General features: G+C 44.7%; 1 protein-coding gene across 4 annotated transcripts in view; it reads right to left on the bottom strand.

The window, feature by feature from the left end:
- The window catches only part of ADGRE1 (adhesion G protein-coupled receptor E1), a 69273-nt gene extending 56045 nt beyond the window's left edge, over positions 1 to 13228 (bottom strand). Inside the window, exons 1-3 of one of the 4 annotated variants that reach the window (XM_070272586.1) lie at positions 13102 to 13228; positions 10632 to 10694; positions 6462 to 6494 (exon numbers count right to left, since the gene is read on the bottom strand). In XM_070272586.1, the coding sequence (XP_070128687.1) occupies positions 6462 to 6494; positions 10632 to 10694; positions 13102 to 13132 (127 nt within the window). In that variant the 5' untranslated portion in view covers positions 13133 to 13228. The remainder of the gene's footprint in view (positions 1 to 6461; positions 6495 to 10631; positions 10695 to 13101) is intronic. The other 3 variants (XM_023644604.2, XM_070272588.1, XM_070272587.1) reach the window with 3 other exon arrangements.
- Between the last annotated feature and the right edge of the window lie 693 nt (positions 13229 to 13921).

Raw genomic sequence — 13921 nt, 5'->3', positions numbered from 1 at the left:
AGAGAAATTAGGGATACAATCCCAGGGACCAGCCCCATGGCTGAGTGGTTAAATTTGCATGCTACACTTCTGCAGCCCAGGGTTTCACCAGTTCAGATCCTGGGCACGAACATAGCACCACTCATCAGGCCATGCTGAGGTGGCGTCCCACATAGCACAACCAGAAGGACCTACAACTAGAATATACAACTATGTACTGGGGGGCTTTGGGGAGAAGAAGAAGGGGGGAAAAGAAGAAGATTGGCAACAGTTGTTAGCTCATGTACTGATCTTTTTTAAAAAATACAATCCCATTTACAATCGCAACAACAACAACAAAAATACCTAGGAATAAACTTAACCAAAGAGGTGATAAACCTGTATGCTGAAAACTATAAACATTGTTGAAAGAAATCAAAGAAGACAAAGAAATAGAAAGATATTCTGTGCTCTTGGATTGGAAGGATTAACATAGTTAAAATGTCCATACTTCCTAAAACAATCTACAGATTCAATGAAATCCCTATCAAACTCTGACAACATTTTTCACAGAAATAGAACAAAGAATCCTAAAATTTACATGGAACAAGAAAACACCCTGAATAGCCGAAGGATTCCTGAGAAAAAAGGAAGCTGAAGGTATCACACTCCCTGATTTTAAAATATATTACAAAGCTATCATATTCAAAACAGCATGGTACTGGCACAAAAAAAGACACACAGATCAATGGAACAGAACTGAGAGCCCAGAAATAAGCCCACACATCTGTGAACAGCTAATTTTCAACAAGGGAGCCAAGAACTTACTATGGAGAAAGGAAAGTCTCTTCAATAAATGGTGTTGGGAAAACTGGACAACCACATGCAAAAGAATGAAAGTAGACCATTATCTTACACCATGCACAAAAATTAACTCAAAATGGATTAAAGACTTGATTGTAAGATCTGAAACCATTAAACTTCTAGAAGAAAACACGGGCAGTATGCTCTTCAACATAGATCTTAGCAGCATTTTTTCAAATACCACGTCTGACTGTGCAAGGGAAAAAATAGAAAAAATAAACAAATGGGACTTACATCAAACTAAAAGACTTCTTCACATCAAAGGAGTCCATAAACAAAATGAAAAGACAACCTACCAATTTGGAGAAGATATTTGCAAACCATATATGAGATAAGGGGCTAATATCCAAAATATGCAAAGAACTCATATATCTCAACAACAAAAGAACTAATAACCCAGTTAAAAAATGGGCAAAAGATCGGAACAGACATTTCTCCAAAGAAGAAATACGGATGGCCAACAGGCATATGAAAAGATGCTCAACATCATTAGCTATCAGGGAAATGCAAATCAAAACTACAATGAGGTATCACGTCACTCCGGTCAGAATGGCTATAATTAACAAGACAGGAAACAATGAGTGTTGGAGAGGGTGTGGAGAGAAGGGAACACTTGTTCACTGCTGGTGGGAGTGCAAACTGGTGCAGCCAATATGGAAAGCAGTATGGAGTACCCTCAGAAAATTAAGAATAGATCTACCATATGATCCAGCTATCCCACTGCTGGGTATTTATCCAAAGAACTTGAAAACACAAAGGCATAAAGATACTTGCACCCCTATGTTCATTGCGGCATTATTCACAATAGCCAAGGCTTGGAAGCAACCTAGGTGCCCATCAAGGGACGCATGGATAAAGAAGATGTGGTATTTATACACAATAGAGTACTCCTCAGCCATAAGAAATGATGAAATCCGGTCATTGGTGAGAACATGGATGGAGCTTGAGGGTATTATGCTGAGTGAAATAAATCAGAGGGAGAAAGTCAAATACTGCATGACCTCACTCACAAGTAGAAGATAAAAACAACGACAAACCAACACATAGCCACAGAGCTTGGATTGGTGGTCACCAGAGGGGAAGTGGGGAGGGAGGAAAGTGAAAGGGGTGATTAGGTGCATGTGTGTGGTGATGGATTGTAACTAGTCTTTGAGTGGTGAAAACGATGTAATCTACACAGAATTTGAAATATATTATGATGCACACCTGAAATTTATATAATGTTACAAACCAATGTTACCACAATAAAAAAATTATATAAAAAACAGTATATCTTACAGAGATAAAAATGGGAAAAAAGGAAGTAAACATCAAAGTTGTCATTAAATTTCTATGGAAATGATCAAAACTGCATCCTCGCCAGTCCAGCCCCAGGACAAGTGGGGTTCACTCCTCTGTACTCAGTTTATTTGTTTAGCCCTCAACTCACCTCCAACGAGTCCCCAGGCCACCATGATTCTCCCTCCCAAATATTTGACATCTACCCACGTCTCTCCATCTCCACAGCTATGCTTGGTACAGATCTTCCTCTGGATTCCACATCCTTGTGTCCCCCATAGTTCCGGGCAATCATCTCTGAATGCAAATTTGATCGCCCACCCCTACCCCTGCCTAGAATGCTCCCTACTGCTCTCAGAATTAAAATCCAAATTACTTAACGAGACCCACAAAGCCCCCAGTGGCCAGACCCAACCCCATCTCCCTTCATGCTCCATTTCTAGCCTTCCCACCACAGGGTCTTTGCACGTGCTGTTCCCTCTGCCTCTGCTTTGCCTGGCCAGCTCCTATTCATTCTCCAGTTCTTGCTTCAATGTCACTTCCTCCAAGAAGCCTTCCCTGCCTCCCCCATAGCTCCTTGTGCTCCTTGTTTAAGGCACTTATCATAATTATAATTGCTTGATTATTTGAGTGAGTAGCTCTTCAGTGATCATCTCCACTGCCACACCGCGACCTCCAGGAGGACAAAGCCACAGGTGGGCCAGGTTTCCAGGTGCCGGGGAAGAGACTCACTTGACACAATCCTTCCTGTGGTCGGCATAATAATGGTCCCCCAAAGAGGGCCACATCCTGATCCCCAGAACCTGTGAACGTGCTGTGCTACCTGGCAAGAGGATTAAGGCTGCAGATGGAATTAAGAGTGTTAACCAACAGACCCTGAGATGGAGAGATTACCCTGGGTTATCCAGGTGGGACCAATGTCATCACGGAGATGACGTCTTCGTAAGCGAAGGATGAAAGCAGGAGGGGCAGAGTCAGAATGATGCAATGTGAGAAAAGCTTGACCAGCCATCGCCGGCTTTGGAGATGGAGGAAGGGGGACACGAGCCAAGGGATACAGTGGCCTCTAGAAGCTGGAAAAGGCAAAAAACCAGTTCTCCCCTAAAACCTAGCGAAAGGAATGCGGGCCTGCCGACACCTTCATTTGAGCCCAGTGAGGCCCATTTCAAACTTCTGCCCTCCGGAACTGGAAGAATATGCTTTTGCGGCTTCAAGCCACCAAGTTTTTGGTGATTTGTTACAGCAGCAATAGGAAACAAATACAACTTATCCATTATACGGATGTGGACAACTGAGGCTCAGAGAAGTTAAGTAACTTGCCCAAGGGCACACAGCCCGTGAGTGGTAGCGCCAAGCCTTCAAAACCCAAAGTGCGTGATTTGCACTTCTTCTACGTGAGAAGAGGTAGGTCTGGCTGGAAGTGGAATACATTTTCAGGCAATTTCTAAAATAATTCCGTGTAAAAACTTTCATAATTGGTTGTTTCAAGTCTGTCTCCCTGAGGGTCTGTGAGCTCCCAGAAGAGATTTGTGACCATCTTATTTACTACTGCATCCCGAGTGCATAGAATAGTGCCTGATGGTTGGTGCTCAATAGTAGAGACCTCACTGAGAAGGCAGCATTTAAGCAAAGACCTGAAGGAGGTGAGTGACTGAGCTTTGAAGCTATTTAAGGTGGGGGAAAGAGCAAGTGCAAATGCCCATTGGCACGACCTTGCCCGGTGATTTCACAGATTTACGAGGAGGCCGGTGTGGTTGGAGCAGAGTGGATGAAGGGGGAGTGCAAGGAGGTGACACGGCCAGATCATGCAGGATCTTCTAGGCCATTGGAAGACTTCAGCATTTTATCAGAGAGAGACGGGAGCATGGAAGGGTTTTGAGCAGAGGAAGGACAGCACAACTTAGGTTTGAAGATGATCCTTCTGCCCGTTGGTCTGAAGATGCTCTGTAAAGGGACAGAGTTGGGATGACCAGGGAGGAGGCGACCACACTTGTCCAGGTGACCAATGATGTTGGATATAACCCAGGTGGGAGCTGTGGAAATCATGGGATTCTGGTTATTTTGCAGGTAACGTTAATGGGATTTGCCAATGGATTGGCGTGGGGTGTGAAATAAAGAGAAGAGTCAATGAGAACACCAGCATCGACTGGTAGGATGGGATATCACGGGAAAGCTCTTTATAAAGTGCCATAAAAATATAAGGGATGGATTATCATTATTAGGATCTTGAGAGCCAGGCTTTTTGCTCCCTGCAGCGTGTCTTGTTTATTTCCCTTCCCTGTATGATGGCTCAGATAATATCTTTCTTCTCATTTCTAGCTTCCTCTTTCAGCTACAGATGCAACATTTTTTTTTTTTTTTTGCAGACTTCCGGCATGTTATCACTTGTGGTCTCCCAGCTCTGAGCTTCCCAATACTCTCTTCTAGCTCAATTTCTCCTAACTCAGATCCACTGGAAACCAGAATAACAACCCAGTCCTGTGTGACTGGCCACCTGCTGACCTCTCCAGTTCATCTCCTGTCCTGTTGCATCAACCGTATTTACTTGCTCAGTCCTCCAAATTCCTTCCAGTCTCGTGATCTCTGCACCTCACCCTGCAGATCTCGAGATGATCCAGCCTCCATAATTGTGTGAGTCAATTCCAAAAATGAATCTTTCCCTATAAATACACACACACACACAGATATATGCATATCCCTCCTAATCCTATTGGTTGTTTCTCTGGGTAACTCTGACAAATACAAATACCTGCTATGTGCCAGGCACTATTCTAGGCACTATGGATTCAGTAGTGGAACAAGACACACAAAGGTCCCCACCTTCACAGACATGGTAATCTGGAGAGGCGGGGGTGAGGGATACAATGTCCAAAATAGAGTAGTCACTGAGAAGATGACACATGAGCTAAAACATAAAGAAAGTGAGGCACAGAGCCACATGTATACGCAGGACAAGAGCTTTCTAGGCAGAATGAATTGCATGTGCAAAGGCCCTGGGGCAGGACTGTGCCTGGCATGTGGGAGGAACAGCAAGGAGGCCCACATGTTTGGAGTAGAAGGAGCAAGGGGGAGAGAGGGAGGAGGGAGAGCAGAGAGGGGATGGGCCAGGTTATGCAGGGCCTGGGGGGCCACAGGGAGAACTCAGACCTTTACCCTCATGGAGGGGGGAGCCCTGGAAGGCTGTGGGCAGAGGAGGGCGGGACCTGACTCAGGTGCTCACAGGTGCCCTCTGGCCACTCTTGGAAGAGCAAGGAGTGGGGAGACCAGGGCATTGACCATTTCAACAATCCAACTGAGACACACACACGATCCTCAAAATAATTTAATGGTCATTTAATTGACCTAATCAGAAAAATGAGACTCAGAGAAGCAAAGGGACTTTTAAAAATAGAACTAGAGCTTCCATTTTGTAAGTGACTTCCATGCACCAGGCCCCTTCCATATATTTTCTGCAGTCCCCACAATAATGCTCGGGGGTAGGGTGACCGAGTTGTCCTGGCTTCCCCGAGACTTTCCTGTTGTTAGCCCTCAATGTCCAATGTCCCGGGAACCAGCCCCCCCAACCCCGACCCTGGTCTGGGGCAAGTCAAGATGGTCAGTCACCCTATTTAAGGGAAAGGTTACGACTTCATTTTACAAATGTGGAAATGGATGCCCAAGAGAGTTCACGTAACCTGCCCCAGGTCACACCACAAGTTGGAAAGCAAGAGAAGAGCAAAGGAGAATGGACAAACGCTGGGAGGGAGTCAGGGGATTCCCTCTGGTCATTGTCCTGGCCGTGCCCCTCGCTGGCTACCAGCTTTGACCCAGCTTCAGCCCAGCCAGTAAGAACCAGATAATATGTGTTCCTCCAAGGAGGAGGAGGAGGAACCGGAGGAGGAAAGGAGGAAGAGAAGGAGGGGAAGGATGAGGAGGAGGGGGAGGAGTGGGAGGAGGAGATGGTGGAGGGAGCAGGAGGGGGAAGAGGAGGAGAGAGGAAAAAAGGAGGGGGACGGGGAGGGTTAACATAATTGAGCACTTACCATGTTTCAAGTACCATTCTAAGCACCGCCTGTACTCATTTAATCTTCATCAAAACCCCGTGGGATCAACTCCTCTCACCCTCATTTCCAAGGCAACTTAAGTCTTGGGGAATTTGCTGAAAAACCTGGGGTCCCCATGGCAATGAGCGCCAAAACCAAGCTTCAAACCCAGGACGTGTGGCTCCAGAGCCCACCTCTTAACAACTCCACGTGGAGCTGAATCCTCACCATCCCCATCTGGTAGGGGTCGTCCCCATACCCGTCAATCAGATGATGAAACTGAAAGAGGGAGGCCCTTGCCCATGGCCTGATGGCCTTCAGTCCAGGGGAGTCTCTTACCAAAAGCCGTCCCCTTCAAGTTCAGCTTCTCACCTGGAAGCAGAGGAAAGAGAAGTCGTTAGTTCCCTTGGCGATCCGGCCACGAGCCGTCCTCTTACCCAGCCAGGCTCCACATCCCCCTGCGTGCCGAGATCACGTGGCAGATTATGAAAGCATGGCTTTGTGAAGAGGAGAATCCAGTCTCTTCTTGGAGGTTCAGCCACATCAGCTCATGAGTTCTTCACACCTTGCCAGGTGAGAAAGGTGGGGTGGTAGCCACTCTCGGCACCACCCCCCATCCACTTTACCGGGTTAGCACACTCATCTGCCAGCTGCTTCGCTGATCTAGAAGTGATGAGTGACAGACGCAGGAATACAACAGCACAGCCATCCCGTTGCCTCAGAGCAGGCGACCGTCTCTGGTGCAATTCATGCTGTGGGATGGGGCTGTGGCTGAACCTCCCCTGAAATGCCTTCTGAGTGCCTAGCTTCTCCCGCTGCCCTATCCTGCTTTCCTCACTCCTACAAGTGTCAGCCAGTGTCTCCTGAGAGCCCTCCCTTCCTAAATTACTCACACAAGAATCCTTGTCTCAGGCTCCGCTTGTACAGAAACTAACCAAAAGCAGATGGTAATCCTTATTTCCATTTCTTTTGTTTTTATCTTTTTTTTTTTTTTGAGGAAGACTAGCCCTGAGCTAACATCCGTGCCCATCTTCCTCTATTTTATATGTGGGATGCCTATCACAGCACAGTGTGCCACATGGTGCCATGTCCGCACCCGGGATGTGAACCAGCGAACCCCGGGCCGTGGAAGCAGAACATGCGCACTTAACCACTAAACCACCGGGCCAGCTCCTTTATCTCTTTTTAAGAAGGTAATAATTGCTTCTTGTAAAAAAAAATCAGACAATGCAGAAGTATATAAAATTAAAAGTGAAGATCTCCCCATCCCCCGTCTTTATATCCAGAGGTAACTAATGTCAAAAGCTTAGCGTGAACCCTTCAAGGCTGGGTTGTATTTGCAAACTCAACCATGCAAACATATTATCAAACAGAAATAAATTTATAAATTCACACAATTTTCTTAACGCAGATGGTATCATGCAATCTACAATCTTTTGTGCTCTCTAATAGTGTAGCTACTATTTACACTTAAATCTATTAAAATTAAATAAAATGAAACGTGCCATTCCTCAGTCATATCAGCCATTTTTCAGCTGCTCAATAACCACGTGTGACTAGTGGCTGCTGTAGAGCTAGAACATTTCTGTCAACGTGGAGAGTTCTGTTGGACAGCTCTGTTCCATTTCTACTTGCTGTCTCACTCAACAGTATGTCTTGCAAACAAAGAGGAGCAAAATTTGTCAAGGGTTGAAGTTGGGCAATGGGCACATGAGAGTTTTTTATACTATTTTCCCTACCTCTGAGTGTTGAAATATTTCTGTAATAAAAAGTTAAGAAATGAATATGTTTTGGTCAACTTTCCATGTCAGTCTATACAGACCTAATGCATGCTTTTTAACAGCTGCATAGTATTCCATTATATCCATGGGCTGTAACTGTGCCACAGGTAATGAGGCAGCCAAAGATCAAACAAAAATTCCACATTCCCCTTTCCAGGGTGTGGAATTGTCACTAGGAGGCAACTGCCTAATGACAGACCACATTTCCCAGCTCACCTTGCATCCAGGTGTGGTCATGTGACAGTGAGCAGAAGTGACATGTGTCAGCGCCAGGTCTGGGTTTTTACAAAGGGTGTGTGCTTTCTCCACTGTTTCTTTCCCCCTCTGCCACTGTCTGCAGAAGACTCTGAGACCCTCGCATGGCTGAGCAACAAGACAGGAGGAGTCTGGGTCCCCAAATAAACACATGGAGGAAGGCCACCCATTACCCAGAAAAATCTGCATTGGATGCTTCAACAAAAAAGAATTAAATTTCTTTTTTATTAAGTCACTGACAGTTTTGATTTTATTTGTTACAGTAGCTAGAGTTACTCTGACAAACACAACAATTTATCCAACCAGTCCCCAAGTGTAAAAAACATTTAGTTTATTCCAGGTTGTCACCTGGGTAGCACGAATGTGCACATCCTTGAGCGTATAGTGAGAAGTCTCTGACATTACATGACTATCTCTTTGGAGTAAATTTCTAGAGGAGGATTGTTGTGTCAAAGTATGTGCATTTTTATCACATTTTATTAAGTGTAACAGATACAGAGAACCACAACTATTGTAAGCGTACACTTCAATGAACTTGCACAAAGTTAACCCACCTGTGTTTATGCAGTTTTAATCCTGATAGTACCAAATTTTCTCAGATGTTAATCCTTTTGAGTTCCCATTTATAAATACCTTGTAAGCCTGTCTACCATAACACTTCTCTTACTCTCTATGTGGAGCACGTGGTCTTCCTTTTATTTATCTACCTAACCTGCCTGTATTGTGCCAGGTCTGAGCTGGGTCCCAGAGCTGTGGAAATTAATACAGTCTCTTCCTCACCAACCGAGAGTTTCCTGGGCTCTGTAATAATGATGGATTTTTCTTTTTAATCAAGGATTATCTTTCTGGAAATATATTGATGTAATTTTCTCTTTTCCACTTATATGGATGTGATCTCCATCTCCATACCATTCTGCCAAAAGATTTCATCTCGTTCAGGAAAAATTAAAATGTCTCAGTGGCAGACACACAACGAGAGCCAAATGTTACAGTTCAGATTTTAATTACCAAATTGGGTTTTTCAGTTCCCAGCAAGACAATAGCTCTTGAAAGCAAAGCCTTATAAGATGAGTAAGTTTTGGGGGGCGGGTCTAATGTACAGAATGGTAACTGTAGTTGACAATACTGTATTCTATACTTGAAAGTTTTCTAAGAGCAGATCTTAAATGTTCTCACCACAGAAAAAAGATGGTAATTATGTGAGGTCATGAAGGTGTCAGCTAATGCTACACTGCAATCATTTTGCAACATTTAAGTGCATCAGATCGACACATTGTACACCTCACACTTGCACAACGTTGTATCTCAATAAAAATGTTTCCAATCGCTAGGCTTTGAGGACTGGAACCTAGAGTTCTAATTAAGCTGTAGGGTAGAGAGGACTCAGGATACGATGGAAGGGAAATACCTATTATACAGGAAGAGTGAAAACTGTGGGAAGCTAAAAGAAGGACAAGATGAAGAAGTCTAGTCAGGACTCCTGCTTCTCTGCCCCTTCACCTCAAGGCTAAATGTAAGTGGAGATGGGTCACCTCAGAGACACCCAGATAGGGATGGGTGAATTTAGGGGCATCAAGGCTAAGGGTCGACTCCTCTCAACAAAAGCTCGCCTTCTGCTATTGCCACATCCAATGTGGCATGGGAGCCGAGGATCAGAATCAGCAGAGGGAGATAAGTAGGGGGCCTGAGAAAACTCTTCTGGGTTCCTGTGGCCTGGACATGGAAACCAGGAGCTCCTGTGTGGACGCCTGAGAGATGTGGAGCTTCCAAGAGGATTGCTGGACAAGCAAGAACCAAGGACTGGCTCAACCAGTAGACAAAACACCCCATCTGGAGTCCACACTTCACAGCTACAAGATCCCGTAAGCTGCCCCTACACCAACACCCAGATGCCATCTTGGGAGGAACGGCTCATTCTTCATACAGTATAAACTAGATTTCCCAAATATGACTAAACCAAGAACTGAGACACTGAGAACGCTAAGAACTGTCAATGTTTTCTTCGTCTATCCAGCAGGAGCTTATGTGGAAGATGAGAATTCTTAGCGAAACATTAAAAAATGGATTTGTTTTCCACATTGAGTTGTAGTTTGAGTAAATTTCATCCCCATTCCTACCATACTACCGTTTAGGAAGTTCTTGTCACACAAACCAGGTGGCTCACAAAGTTACCTCTTTTGATTCAAGCTGCATGACATCCCTGTGGGATAGGAACCCTCATTATCTGTATTTCACAGCTGAGGAAACCGAAGATGAGAGGGGTTATGAGACTTGCCTGAGGTCACACAGCAAGTGCAAGGCACAAAGGAAAGAACCTGGAGTGGGAACTAGGCGACCTGGTTGTTATCCCTAGTTCTGCCACTAACTAGCTCCTAGCAAGTGTTCAGCTGTGAGCCTCTGAACAAAAGAATCTCCTCTCCAGAAAACATCCTCCCACCACTTTGGGCATACGGATTCCCTTTGACCAACTTACGCCATGACTTTGATCCCAGCGGGCTTGATGTGGGCGTTTCACAGCTATATATACGACAACACCCTGTGTAGAAAGAAAACAAAAATATTGTGAACCACCAAGAGGCTGTTTGGGATCAACCTTAAAAATTATTGCTGGCGTGGCCTCAGGTTTGGTGATCCTGCATGAGAGACCCTGTTGAGTGACAAACATACATTATTTCGCATATTTCACAGCAACCATTCCTGCTTTTCTGCACTTTAGGTTTGCTTTTCATTTTGTTCGTATTGCCTTCAATTTATTTTCAATTGCAAAAATAGCTCCAGCTGGTTTTCAAAAACATACAATAAAACGTCCATTCTCAAAAGGAATGATATGTCCTCCAAAAGGGTAAAACGTGGTTCTTGGGGAGAAATGAAAAAAAAAAAACTTACTCTTTTATGTATAAGATACATATAGATATACATGTAATATATAATTAGATATACACTATATCTGTAGTATAAAAATTTCATGAGAGGGTGGGGCAATTAGTTTTGTGTGTGTGTGAGGAAGATTGGCCCTGAGCTAACATCTGTTGCCAATCTTCCTCTTTTTGCTTGAGGAAGATTTTTGCTGAGCTAACATCTGTGCCAATCTTCCTCTATTTCATGTGTGAAGCCACCACAGTGTGCCTTGATGAGCACTTCTAGGTCTGCACCCCGGATCTGAAACTGCAAACTCTGGGCCACCAAAGTGGAGCATGCAAACTTAACCACTAGGCCACCAGGCCGGTCCCACGATTAGTGTTTTAAAATATCTAAAAGGCAGTACAGTCCCCCAGCATTTAGCTCTTCTCCAACATCCACATCATCATCATCATCATCATCATCACTATCATCACCATCGCCATCACCACCACCATCATCATCATCTCGTCATCCCCGTCATCACCACTACCACCATCATCATCATCACCACCGTCCTCATCATCACCATCATAATTATCACCACCAGCATCATCATTCTCATCTTCATCATTACCACCACCACCACCACTACCACCATCATCACCACCACCACCACCACCTCCATCATCTTCATCATCACCATCATTACCACCACCACCACCATCTTCATCATCACCACCACCACCATCATCATTCTCATCTTCATCATTACCATCACCATCATCCAAGTCATCATCATCACTCTTTGCTGATTAACTTCAGGGCAGAATAAGGGGTACTGATGGCTAATACCAGTGCTGACATCCCAAAGCAACAACTTCACGTAACAGCATTGGAGTCCATGAGTTACCTGCTCCTTCTAATGAAGCCTGCCAGTCAACAAGTCCCATGGACCCAAACTCCCAACTTTCCCATTCGTTATTGCTGACTGAAATTCTCTTGCTCATGAATCATATTAGAGGCGACAGAGCATTGCATTTAAGCACATCAACTCTGGCATCAAAATACCTGGGTTTAAAAATCTGGCTTCACCAATTCCTGACCTTATGTCCTCAAGAAAGTCACTTAATCTCATCTTACCTGTTTCCTACTCCAGAAAATAGGGGAAACTGATCCACTCGACAACAACAGAAGAAAAACACACTTGTTGCTTAGAAAAGGTCCCTCATTCTTAGATTTGAACCGATGACCCAAACTCACAAGACATGTGAGGGAAACCACAACACAGGAGATAAATGAGACAAACTGACGCCTGAAGAAGGAGCAATCAGAGGACAGACAGACAGTCTCCATCCCAATGTTCTGGTCTCAGCACAAATGTCACCCCCTCAGAAATGTCTTCCCTGACTTCCCCCTTCAACGTAACCCCCAGCCACACTCTATAACATCTTCTTTCACAGCACTTATGAAAGAAGCACCTGAAATGCTTTTGTTTATTCATTATTTGGGGCAGCATAGAGTAGTAAGAAAGCATACAGATTCTGGAGCCAGACTGCCCGGTTCTAAATTCGGGCTCCACTCCTTACCAGCTAAGTGGTCTTGGGTAAGTTATTTAATCTCTTTTGCCTCAGTTTTTCTCCTTCGTAAAATGGGGCTACTAATAACCCAGTATCAGAGAGATTCTGTGAAGGTTGAATACATTCTATATTTGAGGAACTTAGGACGATGCTAAGTGGGTGGTTGCTATTATTATTAGTGGCTTCTTTTCTGCCCGACCCCTCCCACTAGGATGTCAGCCCCATGAGAGCAGGAACCTTGTCTATTTATTCACTTCTTTATCCTTGGAGCCTAGAACAGCACCTTATACATAGTATATTCTCAGGAAATACATGTCAAGGGAATGGCTATAAAGGAATTCTTCCCACACAGGTGGCATTCCCTGAGCTAGAGGGATTTTTGCCAAAGGGGCCCCAATGAAAGTGTTTGCAGTGTCCAGCCCACAGCTATGATCTCTCAGCTGGACAGTCCATGACCCTTCCTTCTCCCAACAGCCTATTTCCAGCCCAGGCTTCCCCCAGACCCCCATTCAGCCTCACACTCACCCCAGAAGAGGAGCAAGCTGAAGCTCCACATCGTGCTGTGTTTCTGTCATTCAAAGAGGGGAACCTTTTCTCTGTTCTCCGGGTTTTCAATTTCAGGGTGTGTGTGGAGAGGGCAGGGGTGGAGCCAGCATTGCTTAATGCTGCCAGTACATCATGACTTTGTAGCTGAGCTTCCACCACTAAATGAGGACAGTTTGGCAAACCCCTAATGTTCTCGTCTCATCGGCATGAAGAAAAGTTGATCTGACTGCTGTGTCACTATGTTCTCTCTCCCCTTCCCTCTTTTTCTCCCCCACCAACATCTACCTCTCATCTCTCATCACCTTCTTTCATTGCACCCAGTAACAAATGAACTTCCACCACCTGACCCCAATGAAGCAAGCCCCAACCTCAAGGATCTTTTCCCAGCTTGCTCCATAAAAACCACCATCATAGCCATCACATACCAGGCACTATGCAGGTACATTGCCAACAAAATTTAACTTCCTCATTATGTCAACAACGTAAAGTGGGGATTCCCACCCCCACCTATTTTATTAAAAGAGTAAAACACACCCTCATACACTGTTGGTGGGAATGCAAACTGGTGCAGCCACTATGGAAAACAGAATGGAGATTTCTCAGGAAATTAAAAATAGAAATACCTTATGACCCAGCCATCCCACTACTGAGTATCTGTCCAAAGAACTTGAAATCAGCAATTCCAAAAGTCCCATGCACCCCTATGTTCATCGCAGCATTATTTACAATAGCCAAGATGTGGAAGCAACCTAAGTGCCCATCAACTGATGATTGGATAAAGAAGATATGGTATATATAT

This window comes from Equus caballus, chromosome 7, assembly GCF_041296265.1.
Source record: "Equus caballus isolate H_3958 breed thoroughbred chromosome 7, TB-T2T, whole genome shotgun sequence".
In the NCBI taxonomy this organism is placed as follows: domain Eukaryota; kingdom Metazoa; phylum Chordata; class Mammalia; order Perissodactyla; family Equidae; genus Equus; species Equus caballus.
This window is presented reverse-complemented; position numbering and strand designations above follow the sequence as displayed.